The 25416-nt window shown below is 36.4% G+C and overlaps 1 protein-coding gene across 5 annotated transcripts in view; it reads left to right on the forward strand.

The window, feature by feature from the left end:
* The window catches only part of SEL1L2 (SEL1L2 adaptor subunit of SYVN1 ubiquitin ligase), a 123356-nt gene that overhangs the window by 28226 nt on the left and 69714 nt on the right, over window positions 1-25416 (forward strand). For all 5 annotated transcript variants that reach the window (XM_086701654.1, XM_086701649.1, XM_086701651.1 and 2 more), the window contains one exon: window positions 16082-16250. Coding sequence is in view for 3 of the 5 variants with exons in the window: in XM_086701649.1 (XP_086557775.1) it covers window positions 16082-16250 (169 nt within the window). In the remaining 2 variants the exon portion in view is untranslated. The remainder of the gene's footprint in view (window positions 1-16081; window positions 16251-25416) is intronic.

Here is a 25416-nt window from a genome sequence, read left to right on the forward strand (position 1 = left end):
AATGGTTAGTGATTTTGAGCATATTTTCATTTGCTTATTGGTCATCATCTTTGAGGAAATGTTTATTCAAGACTTTTGCCCATTTTTAAATAGAATCATTTCATTTTGTATTGTTGAGTGGTAGGTGTTCTTTATAGATATTGACCACTTATCAGGTATATAATTTGCCAATATTTTCTCCCTTCCATGTGTTGCCTTTTCACTCTGTTGATAGTGCCCTTTAAATAGAAAAGCTTTACATTTTGATGTAGTCCAATTTACCTTATCTATTTTTACTTTTTTTGCCTACACTTTTGGTGTCGTATCCAAGAAATCATCACCAAACCAATAACATAAAGCTTTTCCCTATGTTTTCTTCTAGGAACCTTTATGGTTTCATGTCTTACATTTAGGTCTTTAATTTATTTTGAGTTAGCTTGTGTGTGTAGTATACTTCATTCTTTTGTAAGTGGATATCCAATTTTCCCAGCCAAATTTGCTGAAAAGACTGTCCTTTCCCCCACTGAGTGGTCTTGACATCCTGGTTGAAGACTATTTGACTATAATATGGGAGAGTTACTTCCTAGTTTTTTGCTCTATTTCACATCTGTCTTTGTGCCATTACTACACTGTCTTAATTACTGTAGCTTGTAAAACATTTTCTTTTTTTTTTTTTTAATTTTTTTTTTCAACGTTTATTTATTTTTGGGACAGAGAGAGACAGAGCATGAACGGGGGAGGGGCAGAGAGAGAGGGAGACACAGAATCGGAAACAGGCTCCAGGCTCTGAGCCATCAGCCCAGAGCCTGACGCGGGGCTCGAACTCCCGCACCGCGAGATCGTGACCTGGCTGAAGTCGGACGCTTAACCGACTGCGCCACTCAGGCGCCCCAAAACATTTTCATATTAAGAAATGTGAGACATACAACATTGATTTTATCTCTCAAGATTGTTTTGGCTATTCAAAGTTCCTCAGGTTCCAAATGAATTTGGGAGGAATTTTTCTATTTCTGAAAAAAAAAAATAAAGCCACTGATATTTTGATAGGGATTGCATTGAATCTGTTATCATTTGGGGTAGTATTAACAGTTTAACAGTATTGAGACTTCCACTTTGTAAACACATGATGTCTTTCTAGTTATTTTTATTTTCTTTAATTTCTTTCAGCAAAATCATGTAGTTTTCAATGTATGCCTTTTGCCTCCTTGGCTAAGTTTATTTCTAACGACTTTATTTTTTTTTCTGATGCTGTTATAAATGGAACTGTTTCCTTGATTTTCTTTTAGGATTGTTCATTGTTAGTATATACAAATGCAACTGACTTTTGTGTGTTGATTTATCTTCTAACTTTGCTAAATTTATGCATTGTAGCAATATTTTGTGGAAGCTTTAGAGTTTTCTATGTATAAGATCATGTCATCTGTAAGCAAAGATAATGTTACTTCTCCTTTCTAATTTAGATGCTTTTTATTTCTTTTTCTTGTCTAACTGTTCTGGCTAGGACTTCTGGTAGTATGCTGAATAGCAGTGGTGGAGTGGCATCCTTGCCTTGTTCCTAATATTAGAGGCAAAGCTTTCAGTCTTTAACTGTTGAATATGTTAATAGCTATGGATTTTTTTATATATGGTTTTGTTATTTTTAGGTAGTTTCTATCCATTCCTAGTTTTTGAGTTATTTGATCATGAAAGGGTGTTGAATTTTGTCAAATACTTTCTCTGCATTAATTGACATGATCACGTGGGGTTTTTTCCCCCTCCAGTCTGTTAATGTGGTATATTATATAATAGATTTTTGTATGATGAAGCATCCTTACATTCCAGGAATAAATCCTACTTGGTCATATTATATAATCCTTAAATGTACCATTGAGTTGTATTTGCTAGTATTTATCAAAGATTTTTACATCAGTATTCATCAAGAATATTGGTGTAGTGTCCTTGTGTTGCTTTGGTATCAGGGTAACACTGGCGTCATAGAATGAGTTGGGAAGTGTTCTCTCCTCTTCAATTTATTGCAAGAGTGAGGCAGAATTCAGGGTTGTTGTTTTTTTTAATAATGGAAATATACTACTACATACACAGACATACATATCATAGATTATAGGAGACTTCCAACAGAGACTGAGGAAATATATTGTTTAAAACATACTACTATTCATGCAGTAAAACATATGAATATCCACATTAAAAGAAGTAAATAAACAACATAAATAACTTCATGTCAGATCCAGACAGGTTTTCCTACCAACTGATTGTCATCACCAGACTATTTAAAAAGCTTTGGGTTTTCAAATATTTTTTAATTTGGGAATTATAGATAAGGGTTTGAAGGTCTTGTAAAATCACTGCCTCGTATAGACCTTCCATTTAGTTACCCTTCTTGCACTCCATCCAATTTAGTGGTAAACCTCAACCCTGACTGAATGCAGTTATCCACCACTCAGTCCTTGGACCTGGTAGCTGAAATGTGGCTGGAAATCAACACAACCATTCTCATGTTAATTTCCTTACCACAAACCTCAAGTAGGCATGTGTTTCTCTGCAAACCTTAACATCTCCTTTGTCAAATTAATTGTCCCCCATTTCTAAGGCTACTGTTTCATATTTTCTCCTGTCTTCCCAAAATCCAACATATCCATCCCTCACTCTCAGCCAATGACTTTGCTGTTTTTCTTTTTCTCCTTGAAAAAATAAGAGTATTAAGAGTGATTTTACATCCTTTCACCCACTCTTTCACCAACATCTATACATCTACACTGCGTCAACTCCAGATGCAGATTGCCTGAATGTGGCTTAGAAATCTCTACTGAGACATCTAAAAGGCATCTGACAGTTGACATGTTGATTTTTGTCAACCCCAAACCTGTTCCTCCCCTGGCACCTCTCATACCAGTAAATGGCTCCTTCATTCATCAAATGATTAAAGTCACACTCCATTTCTTTCAGACCCAACAACACAGCTACTTTGGTCTTTAAAATATATCCTTATTCTAATCACTTAACTACTTTACCACCAGGCACCAACATCACCTATTTAGACTCCATGGTCAACTCCCTGGTTCTGCCTACATTCTTACCCTACTGCAGTCTTTTCATCTCAAATTATGTGTCCCATTATACATCAAATAAAGTCAAAGTCTTTACCATGCCCTTCAGGGCCCTATATGACCTGTTCTTTGCTCTTTATCTAAGTTCTGACCACTCTACCCATTATGTACTCCATTCCAGCCATCTTGGCCTCCATAGTATGTTTAGTATACTCTAGTATACTAGAGATTCTAGTTACTAGTTAGAGACTCAAGTAACTACCTACCTACCTGTCCCTACCACAGGGCCTACTCTTCTCTCTACCTGGGATGATCTGCCAGGTAATCAATGGCTCGTTGCCCTCAATTCATACTTCGTTCAGGTATCTGCTCATCTTTCTCCCTCAAAAAAATAATACAAAAAAAATTTTTTTTAACTTTTTTTTTATTTAAGACATAACCGATTTATTTTTTTTATAGTTAAAGGTGTAAAAACATCCTTTTGTGAAATATGATTTATTATCAAATTGACTAACATACAATGTGTAAAGTGTGCTCTTGGTTTTTGGGGTGGATTTCCGTGGTTCATTGCTTACATACAACACCCAATGCTCATCCCAACAAGTGCCCTCCTCATGCCCGTCACCCATTTTCCCCTCCCCCCCATCAACCCTTAGATTCTTCTCTGTATTTAAGAGTCTCTTATGCTTTGCCTCCTTCCCTCTCTGTTTGTAACTATTTTTTCCCCTTCCCTTCCCCTGTGGTCTTCTGTTAGGTTTCTCAAGATCCACATATGATATCTGTCTTTCTCTGACTGACTTATTTCACTTAGCATAATAGCTTCCAGTTCCATCCATGTCTCATGGCATTATTTCATTCTTTCTCATTGCCAAGTAGTATGCCATTCTATATGTAAACCACATCTTCTTTATCCATTTGTCAGTTGATGGACATTTAGGCTCTTTCCATAATTTGGCTATTGTTAAAAGCACTGCTATAAACATTGGGGTACATGTGCCCTATGCATCAGCACTCCTGTATCCTTTGAATAAATTCCTAGTAGTGCTGTTGCTGGGTCATTCTATTTTTAATTTTTTGAGGAATCTCCACACTGTTTCCCAGAGTGGCTGCACCAGTTTGCATTCCCACCAACAGTGCAAGAAGGTTCCCATTTCTCCACATCCTCGCCAGCATATGTTGTTTCCTGAGTTGTTAATTTTAGCCACTCTGACCAGTGTCAGGTGCTATCTCATTGTCGTTTTGATTTGTATTTCCCTGATGATGAGTGACATTGAGCATCCTTCCATGTTTCTGTTGGCCATCTGGATGTCTTCTTTGGAAAAGTGTCTATTCATGTCTTCCCATTTCTTCACTGGGTTATTTGTTTTTCAAGTGTTGAGTTTGGTAAGTTCTTTATAGATTTTGAATACTAAGTCTTTATCTGATATGTTATTTGCAAATATCTTTTCCTATTCCATCATTTGCCTTTTAGTTTTATCAATTGTTTCCTTTGCAGTGCAAAAGGTTTTTATCTTGATGAGGTCCCAATAGTTCATTTTTGCTTTTAATTCCCTTGCCTTTGGAGATGTGTCAAGCAAGAAATTGCTGCAGCTGAGGTCAAAGAGGTTGTTACCTGCTTTCTACTCTAGGGTTTTGATGGTTTCCTGTCTCACATTTAGGCCTTTCATCCATTTTGAGTTTATTTTCGTGTATGGTATAAGAAAGTGGTGTAGTTTCATTCTTCTGCATAAACAAAATTTTTCCTAAACACCTTTCTAAAAGAGCATACTCCATCACTTTTTAATTGAAATTTCTTTTGAAATTTCATATGTTTTATCACCACATGTCATTATGTATTTATGTAATTGTTCATATTTGACTTACTTCTGGGAACTGAGCTCTATGAATACAGGCTTTTTTTTTTAAGTTTATTTGTTTTGAGAGAGAGAATGTGAGCACATAAGTGCCTGCACACGTGAGTGGGGGAGGGGAAGAGAGAAAGGGAAAGTGCGAATCTGAGGCAGGCTCCATGCTGTCGGGGCAGAGCCCTATGCAGAGCTCAATCTCACCAACCTGGAGATCATGACCTGAGCCAAAATCAAGAGTCTGACACTTAACCAACTGAGCCACCCATGGGCACCCCCATGAATACAGACACTTCACTTTTTCACTTATATCTCAAAGCCTTAATTAATCTTTAAAATATAATAAGTGCTTGATAAATGTTTGTAAATGAAAGAATGTCATTGTTTGGTTGATTTCTTTTGTTTGTTTAAGTAGGCTTCCACCCAGGGCAGAGCCCAATGCCAGGCTTGAACTCAGGACCCAGAGATTATAACCTTAGCTGAGATCAGGAGTCAGATACTTAACTGACTGAGCCACGCAGGCACCCCAAGAATGTCATTGTTGAGCAATATTTGTATCAGAGACAAAATATAAACTATTTGTCAATAACTTTAGTGAAATTTATTAGAAAAAAAAAGATGCTGAAACTAGTAACAAAAAAGACAGTTTTCTAGAGTTTCCTTTTGATTTTAATTTACTTATCACATGTACCATGAATACTTAATATGGCTATGGGTTGAAATATAATTTTCTGCTCCTTGCAGGTAAAAATGCAGAATATAAATATTCCAGTGTGTACTAGTTCTTGATCATCTCTTAATTTCAGAAAGCTACCCTTATGATGCATTTATCGATTAACAGAGGTGTTATGCTAGCACCATATCATTAGTATCGCTAATGCTATTTTATTTTCCCCTTTTACTTTCTACTTTGCCATTTTCCTACATTTCAAAAGTCATCCTTGTATAGCTGTCTATTATTGTTATTTGGTGACTTCGGACAGTAGATGTACAAATACAAAAAAAAATAATTAGCACTGTCTTTTCTAGGAAAAAGAAATGTTTTCACTGATGAATGAGTTATTTCTTCTCTGTAAGAGATAACTATTCTCTTAACTCAGGGTGGCTATTGTCGTATTTGCTTTGCTGTCTTTTTTTTAATTTTTAGGTATATTAGGAAAAAGTATTCTAAGATTGTTTTATATCCTTAACTGAAAATACTTTGGGAAAAATGAAAGACACTAAAACCATCACTAAAAACATATTTACTTAAATATAAGCATCTTATAAATAACATCTTACTTTAAGGGGAAAACACTACTAAAACAGTGAGATTTTCAAGTTCAAAAGTGACGGTCCCTTTTTTTCAAATATTATATACATTTATTTAAGATGGCCTACAAAGCTTGACTAATCTGATATGCCTTAAATTGCTGATTAAAACCATAATCCAAACAACATCAGTGTGAATATTTGCAATATGTGTAAATATCTTCACTATCTGATGAGTGATATAAATTTTTGTACTATTTTATTTCTGTATTTTAATTCCATTTTAATTTGTCTGACTACCTTCTTCATTTACCCAGGGTAAGGGTTCCCAAACTTTAGCATGTATCAGAATCACCTGAAGGACTTGTTAAACCACGTTGCTGGGCTTTACCCTCAGAGTTTCTGATTCTGTAGACCTTGAGTGGGTCTGAGAATTTGCATTTCTAACAGATTCCCACGTGATGCTGATGCTGCTGTCCCAGAGACCATACTCAGAACCAATGACCTAGAGAAACCTAGTTTTCTTATAGGAAAACTCTTCTTTTTTTCTCACGTTCTCCTGGCTTTCTCCATAACTTGGGTTTTCTCTGATAATGCCTGGAGCACTAATGTTCATACTCTTTGGAAATATAGTGGTCTACACATAGGATATGGAATCCACATCTATATGTAGTGGAGAAAGTGGAAATCTAGTTCCTCCCTCTTGCCAAACCAGAGACAGCAGCCTGTGTTGCTCTCTCTGCCACAACCCTGTAGCACCTCATTCATTTACCTCAACAAGGGCCACTAAGGAGGAGGTGCTGACCTCGTCTGGGATTGCCATTACTGTTGTTCTCACTGATGTTTTCAATAGCTCTTATCTTTCACATACTCTTTATACAGAGAAGTTTTTCAGCACAATTTAGAGTATTACACAGTGACAAGGAACAGTGACTGTTTTGGGGCATGTGAGCCAGAAAAGAAAAAGGGACAAAGATAGTTAAGGAAAGCAAGAAGTGCCCTTGTTGAGCCCTAGGGAAAAGTAAGTCATTGATTGGTAGGCAAAGAATCCTTACCCGCCAGTCCTTTACCATCACACCTATCGCCCTTTTGCAAGGAATGATACTCTCTTTTCATTCCATAGCAAACATAGCTCGCAGTTATTCCTCTGAGACAAACAAACAAACAAACAAACGTAGTTGGTTTTCATATATAGTCACACAATTTGGAAACATTACCACATATACAGTTATGTGTCTGGGTGGAGTGAAACTGATTCTCTCCTCCAAAATTCACCTCTGCTCCCCATTCTTCTTCATCCTTACAACTAGACTCTTCATCCACTCAACTAGTCTCACCAAAGAAGTTATCTTTGACTTTGTCCTTTCTCTTATCCCTACATCCCGTCCATATCTAATCTCCAGCTGCACTACTTCCAAAATGTATCCTAAGTTTGCCCAGTTTATCTCCGTTGCTTCTACACTTTGAATCTCATCATCCCTTCACCTAGTTGACTACAGTAGTCTCTGAACTGTGCTTCTTGGCTCCCACTCTTAATCCTGTGCAGTCTGCTCCTTACATGTCATCCAGAATGTCCTTTCTTTCTAAAGTATAAATCAGAACATGTCACTTAAAACCCTCTGATGTCTTTCTCTTATCTTTTGAATAAAATGCTAACCCCTTACCATATCCCTATATGATGTGACCCCTTTTGTCTTTTACAATTCTCCCCTAGCTAATACTCATCCAGCTACTTCAGCCTTAATCCTAGACCATACAAGTTTGTTCCCACGTTAGAGCATTGATACTTGCTGTTCCCTCTGCCTGAAATGCTCTGCCCCTGTAACTATGCAGGGCTGCTTTCTTGTAACTAAATTCTTGGCTCCAAAGTCACCTCTTCATTGAGACTTTTCTTGAGCATCCAATCTGAATTAGCTCGCCAATCCCTCTTCATCCTGCATTTCACTCTTTACATCTCCTTATCTTAATCTTTTCATAACATATATTCACACCTGACACTAACTTGTTCACTTGCTATTGTCTTCTCACAGACAAATGGAAGCTCCATAAGATCAGAATCCCCTGTCTTATCTGCCATTCTATCTTCAATTCCTTATGAATGTCCAGCATAAATGCATTGAACGATGAATCACTGATTATTATAGCTCTTAAAGAACAAGGTTGAGGGGCGCCTGGGTGGCTCAGTTGGTTGAGCGTCCGACTTCGGCTCAGGTCATGATCTTGCGGTCCATGAGTTTGAGCCACACGTCGGGCTCTGTGCTGACAGCTCAGAGCCTGGAGCCTGTTTCAAATTCTGTGTCTCCCTCTCTCTCTGACCTTCCCCCATTCATGTTCTGTCTCTCTCTGTCTCAAAAATAAATAAATATAAAAAAAATTTAAAAAAAAAGAACAAGGTTGATTCATTACTTGATTATTTCATACCTACTGCCTCCCAGAAACTATTTGAGGAGGCTATGAAAGCCCCATTAACACTAGTCATATTGCTGTTGTTGAAAATTAGGGGTCTAACTTATATTCAGCATCAAATACATCTCTGGCAGCAGTGGGATCCTAGTATACGCTAAAATTACTGTTCACTGCCCTTAGGTGAAATTAGGCCAGAAAATATATAGAATAGGAGTATTTTCTGCTAGTGTAAAGGTTTTTAGATATTCTGCTTAGGATATAAAAAACTATATTTTACAAAACTAAATAATGTTTTCTGATTTCCCAAGCTGAAGACCTCATAGTTCATTGATGAACAAAGCAAATTAAATAGCCAAAGTACCTGGATCCTAGTAGTTTAGAATATGAAACAGAAAAACAATAACATTTATTTACAGAGGACATATATAGTCAACATAATAATAGATAATATATATTATTTACTATGTATAAGGCTTTTCACATATTAATATATGTGAACTTGTATGATCCTTACATCAATCCAGTGAGGTAGGCAATATTATTACTCCCATTTTACATTTACTATTTATATTTATTGTAAACTGAGTCACAAAGGCGTTAATTAACTTGCCCACAGTTAGACACAGCTAATTAGTGGTGAACAGAAAATACTTAGAAGGAAATGTAAATGAAATTTTTAAAATCTGTAACATATTTATTTTGGAGTATGATTAATTATGAACAATTGTGAATAAGTTATCTGTTCATATATTAACAAGTTATCAACGTTTCTTGTGTTTAAAAAAGTAAACTTGTGTGTTGTTTTAAAAGTAAAACTTGTTAATTATCATCCAAACAATACGATGTAAAAACCTTTAAGTCAAGCCTCTAGTCTTAGCGGACGGCTTATTCTTTTAAACAGGAAGCTATTAAAAATGTGTTCTTGGGGCGCCTGGGTGGCGCAGTCGGTTAAGCGTCCGACTTCAGCCAGGTCACGATCTCGCGGTCCGTGAGTTCGAGCCCCGCGTCGGGCTCTGGGCTGATGGCTCAGAGCCTGGAGCCTGTTTCCGATTCTGTGTCTCCCTCTCTCTCTGCCCCTCCCCTGTTCATGCTCTGTCTCTCTCTGTCCCAAAAATAAATAAATGTTGAAAAAAAAAATTAAAAAATGTGTTCTGCATCCCAGTACTATTTTTGTGTGTTTGTTTTTGCTTTCAGGCAAGTGTCATAGGACTAGATCCTACTTTGGAAATGTGTCTAGCCACAAAAACCATGATCTAACCACAAATAAATTAGGATTAAATGTATAGCAAGATAAATTCAAACCTTCACTCCTCCAAGCCCACAGATGGTTTAATTTCTCTTAAGAGAGGATGCTTCTACCTTTCTTATGCATTAAGAAAACAAATGATTTCCCCCAAATAAATCCATACATTCATTAGGATCCCGTTTCCTCAAGGCATTCTACTTGAGATGAGAAATATACAAAAAGGTTTATAAAGCATCTATAATTAATTGAGTAGATAAAACATGAAATGTATGCCATAGAATGATCTCAGCTGTAGAGACCATAGCGCAGTGAGCTACTGCTAACCAAGAGGGGAAAACACCAGAAGGTCAGAGGAAAGGGAAATCACTGTGGGCCAGAGTGAAATGGGAGAGCTTTGAGGAGAAGGAATTTGAGGTAGGCCTGAGAGCAAGGAGTGATATTTGGAAAATAAGAAAGAGGGAGCAATGAAAACTGAATGAGCAAGGGCGAGAGAGTAGGAAAGAAGCCCTTCTATTTGGGGAACAGAGGGTAGAAGAGTTTGGCTGTTGTGGATGTCCATGTAGGCGTGGGAGTAATAAGAAGTAAGGTTACTATGACATTTTTAGGCTAGACTGTGAAGAATCTTAGATTCTGTCCAAATACATTTGATTTTACACTGTTGTTGCTGGGAACTGAGGGTTTCTGAGTTGGGCAGTGATATAATCAAACAGATGCTTAAGAAAAACTCATGCAGCCATGAATCTTCAGGAGGCAGGGAAGTGAAGAGACAGGAGGGCGAGGTAAGGCATTTTGGAACACCGTGTCACTCTGATTGAGAGCTATGGCTGGTCCTTAATGGCCATTAGGAGTTTAAAAATACTTGCAAAGCACATACTTTAAACTTAGAGTTTAAAAACAGACTTCCATTGCATTTGCTGTTTGAAAACCAGGGGCGCCTGGGTGGCGCAGTCGGTTAAGCGTCCGACTTCAGCCAGGTCACAACCTCGCGGTCTGTGAGTTCGAGCCCCGCGTCAGGCTCTGGGCTGATGGCTCAGAGCCTGGAGCCTGTTTCCGATTCTGTGTCTCCCTCTCTCTCTGCCCCTCCCCCATTCATGCTCTGTCTCTCTCTGTCCCAAAAATAAATAAACGTTGAAAAAAAAAAATTTAAAAAAAAAAAAAAGAAAACTAAAATGTACATTATAAATCCTTCAACAGAAAATTCTGTCAGTAATACTTCTGAAATACCTTCAGAACCCATCCACTATCACCCTACCATCTTCTTTACTGCCACCATCAATGCTCAGGAATTTCCCTCTTCCCACCCTTTCCCCAATGTATGATATTCTCTATATAGCAGCCAGGGTGACTCTTTTGCAATTGAAGTCAGTCAGTATCACTCTTCCACTCAGAACCTCCAAAGTCTCTCCTTCACACAGAACACAATTCACAATCATGATGGTGGCCTCAGAGCTGCCTCTGCCCTATTTACTACCACCTCCCCCATTCTGCTACAGCTACTCCATCTTACTTACTTGACAACAGTGTGCTCCTCCTTCAGGGCCTTTGCTTTTACTTATCACTCTGCCAGAAGTCTCTTTCCTGCAGTGTTTGTAGGATTAACTGTCCCCTTCTTACCCACATAGGGGTCTATTCAAATTTTATCAGAGAACTTGTCCCTAACTCTCCGATGTCAAATAACGCAACTTTTATCAATTCTATCCCTACTCTTTAAATAAAAAACAAAACAAAAAACTCCTTTTAAGTCATCACAATTCCAGACTTTAAGATGTATTACAAAGCTATAATCATCAAGACAGTATGGTATTGGCACAAAAACAGGCACATAGATCAAAGAAATAGAATTGAGAACCCAGAAATGGATCCACAAACATATGGCCAACTAATCTTCTACAAGCAGGAAAGAGTATCCAATGGAGAAAAGACCATCTCTTTAGCAAATGGTGCTGGGAGAACAGGACAGCAACATGCAGAAGAATGAAACTGGACCACTTTCTTACACCATACACAAAAATAAATTCAAAATGGATGAAAGACCTAAGTATGAGATAAGAAGCCATCAAAATACTGCAGGAGAAAATAGGCAACAACCTCTTTGACCTCAGTTGCAGCAACTTCTTGCTTGACTTGTCTCTGGAGGCAAGGGAAATAAAAGCAAAAATGAATTATTGGGACCTCATTAAGATTAAAAGCTCCAGCACAGCAAAGGAAACAATCAACAAAACTAAAAGGTAACCAACAAAATGGGAGATTATATTTGCAAATGACATATTGGATAAAGGGTTAGTAACCAAAATCTATAAAGAACTTAACAAACTCAACACCCAAAAAACAAACAATCCAGTAAAGAAATGAGCAGAAGACATAAATAGACACTTTTCCAAAGAAGACATCCAGATGGCTAACAGACACATGAAAATATGCTCAATACTGCTCATAATCAGAGAAATACAAATCAACACCACAGTGAGATACCAACTCACACCTGTCAGAATGGCCAAAATTAACAACGCAGGCAACAACAGATGTTGGTGAGGATGTGGAGAAAGAGGAACACTTTTGCACTGCTGGTGGGAATGCAAACTGATGCAGTCATTCTGGAACACAGTATGGAGGTTCCTCAAAAAATTAAAATAGAGCTTCCCTGGGACCCAGCAATTGCACTACTAGGAATTTATACAAAGGATACAAAAATGCTGATTTGAAGGGGCACATGCACCCCAATATTTATAGCAGCACTATCAATAATAGCCAAATTATGGAAAGAGCCCAAATGTCCATTGACTGATGAATGGATAAAGAAGATGTGATATACATACACAATGGAATACTACTCGGCAATGAAAAAGAATGAAATCTTGCCATTTGCAACAATGTGAATGGAACTAGAGGGTATAGTGCTAAGTGAAATAAGTCATTCAGAGAAAGATGGGGATCATATTATTTCACTCGTGGAATTTAAGAAACAAAAGAGATGAACATGGGGAAGGGAAGGAAAAATAAGATAAAAACAGAGGGGAGGCAAACCATAAGAGACTTAAATACAGAGAACAAACTGAGGGTTTCTGGAAGGCAAGTGAGTGGGAGGATGGGTTAAATGGGTGATGGGCATTAAGTAGGGAACTTTTTGGAATGAGCACTGGGTGTCATACATACGAGATGAATCACTGGGTTCTATTCCTAAAGCCAAGATTACACTGTATGTTAACTAACTCGAATTTAAATAAACAAAACAAATCCATATATGCTGGCTGGGGTTTTTCATGGATGGCCTTTATCAGGTTGAGAACGTTATGTTCTATATTAGTTTACTGAGTATTTTTATCATGGAGGTGCTGGATTTTGTCAAGTGCTTTTCATCTATTAAGATGATTGTGTGGTTATTGTCCTTAATTCTATTGATATGGTATATTAATTATTTTCAGATGTTTGGAGACTTAGTTTTAACAAATGATATTCTAACAGGGAAAAAAAACCTCCTTTTATCAGTTGATTATTATCTTCCCCACCAGAACATCAGTTTTTGAGTGCAGAGAATTTTTTTTATGGCTGACTCCCCAGTTCTTAGACAAAGGCCTGAGATAAACACTTAGTAAATACCTGTTATTGAATTACATAATCTTTGGGTGCCTTATAGAGTTAGAGAAGGGCTGTCTTCTGGGGTTCCCTAATACTCCAGATGGATGTTGCCCTTTCCACTCTCAGTGGGTAGGAAAGGAATCAAAATCCAGAAACATGGCTTCTATAGAAGGAGATAGGAAGAATAGCACCATACAATCAGAGGTGTTTGCCGAATTTGTACTGCCTCTTCACCAAAGCTATTGGCTATTTTTGAATTGAAAATTTTTCCTTTAATGCCAATGACATATGTTAACCCCATTGTGCCAAAGAATGCTGCAGGTTCATCAAAGTCCATGTGTACTTCTTCATGGTGTCCAGATACATTGTTTCCATTCTCCCCTGGCATTTGGGTGAGACCCTGTGACAGTCCCAGCCAATGGAAAATGTTTGCCTCTGTGTGCCACTTCCAGGTCTGGCCCATTAAAGAAAAGAAAAGAAAAAAAGCAAATGAAACAAAAAACAAAACAAAAGCCCTTTCTGCACATGTTCTTCTGTGCTCTTTCCCTTTCTGTCTGCTAAATGTTAATGCTCCGGGAAACCTTGGAATCCACATGCTGAAGCTTGGCATAACTTTTGTCTGCCTGGGTCTCTGAATGACAGCACAGAGCAGAGCTACCACTGACTTGAACACCTGCCTGTTGATTTTGAGCCATTACACACTGTGGGTCTGTTTGTTAACATGCAATATTTGTCACCTTCTTACTTTTAAAAAAAATTCATTGCTTGTGCGAAATTCAAATTTAACTGGGCACCTTGTATTTTTATTTGCTGTATCTGGCCACCTTACAATAAGGAATCACATTTAAATTCCTTACATATCCACCCAGAAACTTGTACATGAAGGTGTATAACAGCATTATTCATAATAGCCAAAAGGTGGAAACAGCTCAAATGTACATCAGCAGACGGATGTATGAACAAAAAGTAGTATATCCATGTAAGGAATATTATTTGGCCATAAAAAGATATGAACTGCTGATACATGCTACACAACATGGATCAACCTGGAAAATGTTACGCTAAGTGGAAAAGGTCAGTCACAAACACCCATATACTCTATGATTTCATTCATATGAAAATCCAGAAGAGGGGAATCCATAGAGAGAAACCATAGATCACTGGTTGCCTCAGGCTGGGGGGAAGGGGAATGGGAGGATAGGGAGGCTAACAGCTAAAGGACCCATGGTTCCTTCTTGAGGTGATAAAAATGTTCTAAAATTGACTGTGGTGGCAGTTGCACACTTCTGTAAATAGTCTAAAAATCATTAAGCTGTACACTTTAAAATGTACAACTATACACTTATAGTATATGAGTTATATCTCAATAAAGATGTTTTTTAAAAACAGTCCTTATATGACTGTATGTCCCAGCAAGCTCTAGCATCTGTGTCACTGCTCTGCTGCCTTAGCTACCACTTAGGAAGGCATTAAGCATTCCAGAAAGTGATCTTTAAAAGAGGGAGTTTAGGGACGCCTGGGTGGCTTAGTCGGTTGAGCGTCCGACTTCGGCTCAGGTCATGATCTCACAGTCTGTGGGTTCGGGCCCCGTGTCAGGCTCTGTGCTGACAGCTCAGAGCCTGAAGCCTGTTTCCAATCCTGTGTCTCCCTCTCTCTCTGCCCCTCCCCCAGTCTCACTTTGTCTCATTCTGTCTCTCAAAAATAAATAAATATAAAAAAAAAATTGTAAAGAGGGAGTTTAAATTGTGATATTGTATAAAAAGCAAATAAATAAAAACCTTGATTCTTCTTGAAGTGGTGTTTGACAAATAAAGAATTTTTTCAGTCTCCAAATATAATCTTGCCTGGAAAAGTAGATATGTAAATTATGAATATGTATCTCCATAAAGCTTTTTAATTTTCTCTCTTAAAATCTTCATTTTCTACTACTCAAAAACAATCCCTCCAAATACCTCTCCTTAGTTAAAATATATTAATTATATAACTGCTGGAAAGTACTTTAGAAAACATTTTTTTACATTTTTCTCCATACAGTCACAAGATCACTATACTTCCCACCAATTTTAAATTTGTAATATATAAGGAATACCAACATCTTCATTTTTTTTAGCTCGCACGATTGATATTACCATGACAACTTACCACTAGAAGGGTAAAATTGGTTAAATTCTCCTACTATTTTATTTATAACATTTAGATTTTAATGCATGGCTCTGCAGTTCAGATGAAAATGCAATAGGTTTAAAAGTTTTTTATTTAGGGACATCTGGGTGTCTCAGTCGATTGAGCGTCCAACTTCAGCTCAGGTCATGATCTCACATTTCGTGTGTTCAAGTCCCACATCGGGCTCTGTGCTGGACAGCTCAGAGCCTGGAACCTGCTTCAGATCCTGTGTCTCCCTCTCTCTCTGCTCCTCTCCACTTGCCCTCTCTCTTTCAAAAATAAATAAACATGTGCTGACAGCTCAGAGCCTGGAACCTACTTTGGATTCTGTATTTCCCTCTCTCTCTGCCCCTCCCCCCACTCACTCCTGCTCACTCTCTCTCTCTCTCAAAAATAAATAAACATTTATTAAAATGAATTATTTAAGTCATCTATGATTTTGATTTGAAAAAAGCAGGAATGAGAGTAATTTCTAATATTTTTGACATGAACAGATGAAAATTGCACTGTCTTATTTTATCATAGAAAGTTACCCATGAAAAAATGAGCAAAAATATTTTTCTTTGTAGGTATCAGTTAACGAAGTCAAGCGACTTTTATCACATATATCGGAACGAAGAAAATTGATTAAAGTAATCTATCAAAGAGAAAATGCCTTAGGAAAAAAGAAGATTCAACGTAAATTAAGAATAAGAGGAATTCAAAATAAAGATCTCTCAAAAAGAAATAAAAATCATTGTAAGTAGAATTCTTTCTAACATAAATTTAAAATTACTTGATGTAATCTAAAATAAAATTTTAAATCTACTTTCTGAAAACTCTTAGAATATAGTCATAAATATTTATATACACAAAAGCTTTAAATTTTGTGAGCTTCTTTTAGATTCAGAATTTGTTCTGATGATAATAAGCAAGGTTGATAATTAGGACTCATGGATTAACAAAAAATCTCCAGGGGTGCCTGGGTAGCTCAGTTGGTTTAGCATCTGACTCTTGATTTCAGCTCAGGTCATGATCTCACAATTTGAGTTCAAGCCCCACATCCAGCTCCTCACTGAGAGTGTGGAGCCTGCTTGGGATTCTCTGTCTCCCTCTCTCTCTGCCCTTCCCACTAACTTTCTCTCACTTTCTCACAAAAGTAAATAAACATTTTTTTTAATCTCCAAAATTATGTGGAGAAAACACGTGTCAGTTATTCTGCTAATAGAAACACTCCTGCTGAAAACAAAACCAAAATTAATATAGTGCCCCTTTTTTTTTTCTAGTCTAGCAATCTAAATCTCTTCCTAGTAAAGACATACCTGGTTAGTTGACAGATTTCTGTGGATGCAAGAAGGGTCTAGAAAATATAAACAATGTCTCCATAGCTTCTGTGTTCAGCAGTTAACTAGCCCTCAGTTATAAAATTTAGGAATCATTTCCAACATTTAATCATTTCCAACAGTTTCATGAAAACTATCTCTTTTCTAACAGATACGTATGAATTTCTATTTTATTAGCATCTTATTTAACAGAGGGAAACTTCTTTGGCAGACAAAAATTAAGGATATCCGTTTTTAATGGCATTATAAAATTATGAACATCTTAAATTCATTTTAAATCTAAGTCATATACATTGAAACATTAATTTGACAATTTTTTGATGTAGAAACATGGCTTGCCTTCTATTTAACATTGGTCTAATGATTGGCATTTCTAGTACAAACCACACTCAAACTGCATCATCCATGATTTCCCATCTTACATTTTCAATGAAACAAGGGACTAAAAACATTTATGGAACAATCTGTGAAGAGAATCCTTCCAGATATTTGTAGACTTTTTCCTCAGTAATTTATAGATGCTTCACCTACTTAAATTGGATAATTATTAAGGGCTCTCCTTTATCAGGTTTTTTCATTGTTTTCCAGTAATGTTAATAGAAACACATTTTCTTTTTGTAATCAGTTTACATATTTTTTAATGTTTTAGCTATTTTTTAGAGAGAGAGCACAAGTTGGGTAGGGGCAGAGAAAGGGGAGGACAGAAGATCTGAAGCAAGCTCCATGCTGACAGCAGCGAGCCCAATGTGGGGCTCAAACTCACCAACCATGAGATCATGACCTGAGCCAATGTCGGAGGCTCAACCAACTGAGCCACCCAGGTGCCCCCAGTGTACATATTTTTAATTCAATTCTATAATTATAGTAAACAGGAAAACTGGCACAAAAACATTTGGGATCAAACACTCCTGATCATTGGTGAGCGTGCAAGGTGGGGGAACAGAATTGAACACATTTACTAAAGGAGAATCCCACTACCTGCAAGTATTTAGTGTGCTGTAGACATCAGTAAGAAAGTTAGATAGAGGAAATGAAAAGTGTTGATTAATTTGGCAAGTAAGGAAGGTACAGATTGTTGAAGGAGCTTCTGCAGTTTAAAAGAGTAAATAAGAGGGGCGCCTGGGTGGCTCAGTCAGTTAAGCGTCCAAATCTTTTTTATGTATATACTTTATTGCCAAATTGGCTAACATAGTGTGTACAGTGTGTGCCTGGTTTGGGGGGTAGATTCCTGTGGTTCATCACTTACATTTCTTTTAATATGATTTATTGTCAGATTGTCTTAAGTGTCCAAATCTTAATTTCAGCTCAGGTTATGATCTCACAATTCATGAGATTGAGCCCCACATTGGGCTCTCTGCTGCCAGTGTGGAGTCTGCTTGGGATTCCCTCTCCCTACCTCCCCTATTCGCAGTCTCTCTCTCTCTCTCTCTCTCTCTCTCTCTCTCTCTCTCTCCCCCCCCAAAATAAATAAGTAAACTTTTAAAAAAATAAAAAAAGAGTAAGTATATCACTACATTGTACACCTGAAACTAATATAAAACTGTGTGTTCATTATACTGGAATTTAAAAACAAATAAAATAAAAGAGTAAATAATACCACCCTTCAAAAGAGATCTCTTTCCCTTATGTAGAAGTGGTTATATTATACCTAATAATAACAAATAATAAGTTATTTTTAATTGAGAATTTTCTATATTGTTTTAAGTGCTCTACCCAATTTAAGATAGGTTATATTATCTCTACTTTGTAACACTTGAAATTTGCAGCACAGAGAAATAATTTGCTTAGCATTATGAAAGTTACCTAGCAGGAAAACTAGGATTTGAACTTAGATGGTCTGGTGCCAAAGTCCTCTAGCCATTATGCCATATGCTTCTCATAAAAGTAAGGTGACAATAATCAAGAAATTTTAACGTCATGCTCCTGAAAATGGCTTTGGGCAAATATTGAATTACATGATAAAGATGCTACAATTTCCTGACCACCAAATTTACTTGAAGGTTTTGAAGGAAGTAAATAATAGTAAATAATTGCAAACATCTTTATTTTAGAACTCACAACTACAATGTATGCAAAAGACTTCAAAATTCATGTTTTGATATCAAAACGAAGATTTCAAAGAAATGCCTTCCTGTTCTCCAGACCTCTAGGGAGTGTTAGATGCATTCATCACTGACTACATGAATGTTCCAAGGACATTTGAGAAGCCCTGTCTTATAACAGTCTGAAGATTTACATAAATTAGAAAAATATTTCTTCCTGACAGAAGTACATATAGAAGGGTGGTCACTGCTAATAAGACCCATAGATAGAAATTGAGAACTAAGGGACTCCAGAGGACTCTTATTGATTCTAGTTGATAATTTTTTATGTGAGTCTTATTTGATAATGATTTTTAATTGTTTTACCTTAATATTTAAGAGTGTTTTCTCCCACATTTACTCCAAAAGGCTGCTTCCCTGCTCAGTTGAAGAGTTCTAGATATGACATAAAAATGTTGACATGCATGGACTTGAAATATCAGGTAGAGCTCTGATAGGAAATAAATGGCACATTTAAATTGAGTCCTTTGAGAAAAAGTTTAATAAAGGGTTTGTTGATTACATCAATTAATTAATAAGCTATTCTCTCCTAATTTTCTCTCACTCAAAATTTTGATCAGCATCCTTCCAATCTTTTACCCCACGTTTTTTTAGAGGAATTAACAAGATACGGCCAAATTTAGAGCTTAGAGCCCACAATAATTTACCATAAATCTCTAGGATTATATTTACCCACTGATCAACCAGATAAAAATCTAGTGATGAGGTTGAGAAAATAAAACCGTATTTACCAGAATGCCTTGTACAGTGTGCACTGCCCTTGTTATGGAAGATACCTTAATAGGCATTTGTGGATAGAAGGGAGATAAACATCCCCTCCTGATCCCCTACCTCCAACTCAACACAGAAGCCTGGTGTCATCTGATTCCAAATATTTACACATGGAAAGAAATTGCACTGTAGAGCCAGGGAGAAGAATTTTGTTATTTTTGTAAAAGTAAGAAGAAGAGAGAATGGGAGATCAATGGGAGAAAGCAGACATAAGGATCCAGAAAGGTGGTTATTGACTGCGCTAACTTGAGAAACCAGCACAACTCCAAAGTTAGGGGAACCCAAATGATATTTTAAAATTGGTGATGCCTAAGCTGACCATTAAAAGTTGTTTTTGTTCTTAGAATTAATCATCTTTCATTCTGCTCTATGAAATCATTGGTAAAAATCTATATTCCTGACAAATGCTTTTCAAGAGTGAATATTCTTTTGAGACAACTTGAAGAGTTGTTGGTTTCACTGTGGGTCACTGTGAGACCGTCCAGGAACAGTACCTCTCAAATCAGGAATTAAGAAAGTAGGGAAAGCCATGGAGAAGTAACCTTCTCTAGAGGGAGGGTTTGAACTTTACAAGCTGTAGAATAAACTGGGAATATAGGTTATACATGGTTATCAAGCTGGCTAAAAACCTTGTTCAACTCTGTTCTCACTCAGTTCCCACTTCAGCATTTTACACATAGGATATCATAAGAGATGGAATATAGGTGTTCTATAAAAGTGCTGTTCCCAAGACTTACTAGTCTTCCACATACGAGAAATGAGATTTAACTTAACATTATCAAAAACCTTTCCTAATTCTTAGTGACCACATCTCCTTAACTCAAGGCTTACAAACCATGTATAATAACCTATTAGAGAAATCAAAGAGATTAACATCAAGCTGTTTCTAGAATATGAATATATTTCTCCACATTTTGAAAAGAGAGAAACTGTTTACCCATTTTCCATTTTCCCCCTACCTAGAATTTGTCAAATAATAACCAATAGCATTTGCACTACCATTACTTCAAGGCAAGATCTGTGCCTGGCATTGTATCTGTCACATACTTAATATGAATCAATATTTGCTGAATTAAATTGAGTTGAATTCTTTTTATGTAAAGCTAGGATATAAAATCAGGTCTTCTGACTCCAATTTCAGCATTCTTTGCAATATACTACACTATAAGTGCTACATAAACATAAGAGAGCCTTCCATTTTTAGAGTATATTTGAATATTGTTTTACAGTTGAACATAATGCTTTCACATCCATTCCATTTTTTTTAATGGCATGTTCATTTTCCCTTTAGGTATCTTTTCACTATAACTTCAATAGCAATCCTTTTTTTCTGAGACAGAATTGAGTATCATAGATTAATTACCTTTATCAAATTGTTAGCAAGACAAATCAATAATTAATCATGCACTGGGAACAACGGAGCATATTCCTGCTGGCAACTGGAACACTACTTCTAAGTCCTTCCTGACAAGTCCTTACTGGCATTTCTCGGAGTTAATCATCATTAATTTTGGTGATCAGACCAGATCACTACTATGTTCTTGATTGGAGAAGTTTGTCTTGCAATCTTGCTTTAAGCTTGTCTTGGCATTCTTTTTTATCACTGCTGGGGTCTGTGACCATTTGGCTAAGTTTATCATGTGTATTCTACTTTATTGACTTTGGAATATATGTGGAGGACATTGCTAAGTGCCATTCATATCCCCCCTTCAATGAGATTCTTAGAGCCCAATTACTGGAAGTGTAGTTCACAGACAGCCTTCAGCAGTGAAGAGACTGTCTCAGGTGCAGAGAGGCATGTAGCCCGAGGTCATACCTCTTCCCTAGGGCTGCCAATTTCCAATGACTAATCTATTCAGGAATATAAAGTCCTGACCATCTCAGCCTAACTTGAGATGGAGGGCCAGTCAACTGTTTCATTAGCCTTGCATCACAGCTTCTCCCTCTGCCTAATCCTACTTTTTCCCCAGGAGTGCTTCCCAGGGGTGCTTCTTAATAAATACCCTGAACTCTTAGAGTCTGCTTATCAGAGAACCCAAACTGCATACCATTTAATACCTTTCCTATTGCTGAATTTTTTTCTTTAAATCAACAGAATGGTTTTTAATAAGTTGATTTTAAAAGAAAATTACTAAATCTCTCCCATTCTAGCAAAATGGTAGGCTTATCCAGTAGGAAAATCCTGCTACTATAAATACCTAAAACTAATGCCTAAAATATACCAAACTCCCCCCACCCCGCTCTGTGTGTGTGTGTGTGTGTGTGTGTGTGTGTGTGTGTGTGTTTAATGCAAAGCTGGTTCACAGGAAACTGAAATCCTCAAGTGCTAGAAGTGATGAAAAATAAGGATGTGAATTGATGTTTTGGCAGACTGTGATCAGAGCTGGTAATGCATGAGCCTTGGATTTTTAAATCCCAGGCTGGGAAAATCAAAAACACATTGGGATTTTTGACAAGACAATTGGAATGAAGAGCTATGAATACACCTGAGAGTTTTATAGAGTTGTGCATGCAGTGAAAGGAATATTAGGAAAAAACAGATAAGCCACCTACCATTTTAGGCAGATCTCGAGGAAGTTCTTCCTCTATTTAGGCTCTCACAGGGAAAAACATCTCCCTGAAAAACCCTACACCACAGCCCTGTACCTTATACAGGTTTGAATTTGAATTTATGCTACCTGTTTTTTTTTTGGTAGTTTCAAGTCAATATGTTCACATATAAGAATTTCCTTCCATCGGTAAGATGATAAGTCTGCAAAACTGACAGAAGCAACACAAAACCAGTTTGGAAAAACATTTGCACATTTCCTACATAAAAAGCCTTGTTGAGGATGAACTTACAAGAAAATTTTATAAATTGCACCAATTTAAAAAAAAATCTATTCATAACAAAAAATCTACTCAGACTCAGTTTGCATGTACATGCACTGACATACATACACGTGCACAACATAAGACATAGCACGCCCAAGTCTTGATATAGTAGAACAACAATGTGGAAAAAATTGTGGAATAAATATATGTTTAAGTTGTTAAGAAACCGTAAGAAAAAAGAGAGGTATCATGAAAAAAGGAGTAGACATCTGTGCAAAAGAACCAAATAGAAGTAAAAAAAATGAAAAGTATGTTCATTTAAATTAAGTGAATGGCTTAAACAGAAGATTAGACACTGTGGAAGAAAAGGTTAATGAACTAGAGAAAGATCAGAAGATACTGCCCTGAATGTAGCCCAGAAAGAAACTAAGAGTTGAAGGACAGAGACCTTTAGATTAAGACAATGTCAAAGATATATGCTATTTGAAAGAGATATGCTTAAAACATGACTCAAAAAGACTGAAAGTCAGTGGATGGAAATGATATCACAGCCAATACTAAGCAAAAGAAATCTGATATTTTTTTTTTTTTTTTTTTTTTAATTTTTTTTCAACGTTTATTTAGTTTTGGGACAGAGAGAGACAGAGCATGAACGGGGGAGGGGCAGAGAGAGGGAGACACAGAATCGGAAACAGGCTCCAGGCTCCGAGCCATCAGCCCAGAGCCTGACGCGGGGCTCGAACTCACGGACCGCGAGATCGTGACCTGGCTGAAGTCGGACGCTCAACCGACTGCGCCACCCAGGCGCCCCAAGAAATCTGATATTTTATGCAGTATAGACTTCAAGGTAAAGCCATAAATAGGGAGAAAACATTATCACATAGTTTTCAAAGGAATAATTCACCAGAACGATATGATGTTGATGTTGAAAAATTCAGGAAAATCTATTAAACCATGAAAATTAATGGAGTTTGGCAAAGTTGCTGGATTTAAAATTAATATATAAAAATCAATAGCATTTCTGTATATGATACAAAAAACAACTGAAAATTAAACTGCTAAAATATTATTTAAAATAGCAATAAAAACTAAAGGTACCTAAGAATAAATCTAACAAAATATCTACAAGATGTTTAAGAAGTGGAAAAACATAAAACTTTATTGAATAATATAAAAAATACCTGCATAACTGAAGAGTTTTTATGTTTCTGAATGGGAAGATTCAAAGTTTAAGATATCATTTCTTGCCAAATTAGTTTCAAAATTGCCCAAAGGGGTTTTCATAGAATTTAATAAGCTAATTTTAATAGTGTATATGAAAACAAGTCCAAAGACAGCCAATATACTTTTGAAGTAGAATGAGAAGTGGAACTTGCCCCATTAGATTCTTACTATAAAATTATATTGTATAAAACATATGGTATTGACATATGGATTAAAAAAAATAGAAAAGAGTCTAGAATCGGTCCCATATATATAGGGGAATTTGGTATATGACAGAGGTATTACAAATCAGCTGTGAAAAAATAAACATTGTATGCAGGCAACTGATTCTCATTTGGAAGAAGAATAAGATCAGATCCCATTCTCACCTCATACACAAAAGTAACTTCTAGGTGGATTAATGACCTAAATATGAACATCAGAACTTTAATAATAATTTTTAAAAAAACATTCAGATATTAATATAAGAAAGGAATTTTTACAAAAGACTAAAGTAAAACCATGATGCCAAAATTCATAAATTTGACTACCTTAAAGTTAAAAGTTTTAATAGGTATTTTTAATTATAGAGTGAAAAAGAACCCACACGTTAAAAGAAGATATTGTAACAAATAGAGCCAAGAAAGAATTGGTTGTATAAAAAACACCTACAAATCAACAGGAAAAACAAGTAGAAAACTCAACAAAGGGGCACCTGGGTGGCTCAGCTGGTTAAGCGTCCAATTTCAGCTCAGGTCATGATCTTGCAATTCAGGAGTTCAAGCACCACGTTGGGCTATGTGCTGACAGCTTGCAGCCTGGAGCCTGCTTTCGATTCTGTGTCTCCCTCTCTCTCTGCCCCTCCCCTGCTCACACTCTGTCCCTCTCTCTCCCTCAAATAAATTTTTTTTTTTTTGATTTAAAAACTGAACAAAGGATACAATTCTTAGAAAAAAAACCAATAAATATACTTAACTAGTAAAAACTAGCAGAAATTCAAATTTGATAAAGATTTATCATTTCACATTGATAGGCAAGATTAAAAGATCAGATAACCCCTAAGCAACCCAGAATTTAAGGAAATGAGAACTCATACATCACTGTTGGGAATGTATGTTTGGTGCAACCTCTTTGAAGAGCAAAATGGTGATATCTAGTAAAGTTTAAGATGCTTATATGCTATACTTGGCATATGTACTTTTAGAAATGTATCCTACAGAAATTCTCACATATCTGTATGAGAAAATGTGTGCAAGGATTTTCATTGCAGAACTGGTTTTTGTAGCATTCAAGTGGAAAAAGTTAGTATCTGTGGAATGGGTAGGGTAAATAATGGAGGAATAAATAGATAAACTGGTTTAGTCATACAAAGAATTTTGACCATTGGCACTGGTTAAAATGAATTAATGAAGCCTACTTGTATCTAGACAGATAAATCTCAAAAGGTAAAAATGCAAATTGCAGAAGTATATATATATATATATATATATATATATATATATATATATAATATATATGTATGTATATATATTATATATAATATATATTATATATACATATATACATATACATATGTATGGTTTTACAGTATAGAAATAATATTGGGTACATATATGTAGTAAAAGGACTTCAGATACTACATATATGTAGTAAAAGTAACTTCAGAACAATAGCTACCTCTGAAGAGAGAAC

This window comes from Puma concolor, chromosome A3 (genome assembly GCF_028749965.1).
Source record: "Puma concolor isolate L17-30 chromosome A3, mPumCon1.1.hap2, whole genome shotgun sequence".
Lineage (NCBI taxonomy): Eukaryota > Metazoa > Chordata > Mammalia > Carnivora > Felidae > Puma > Puma concolor.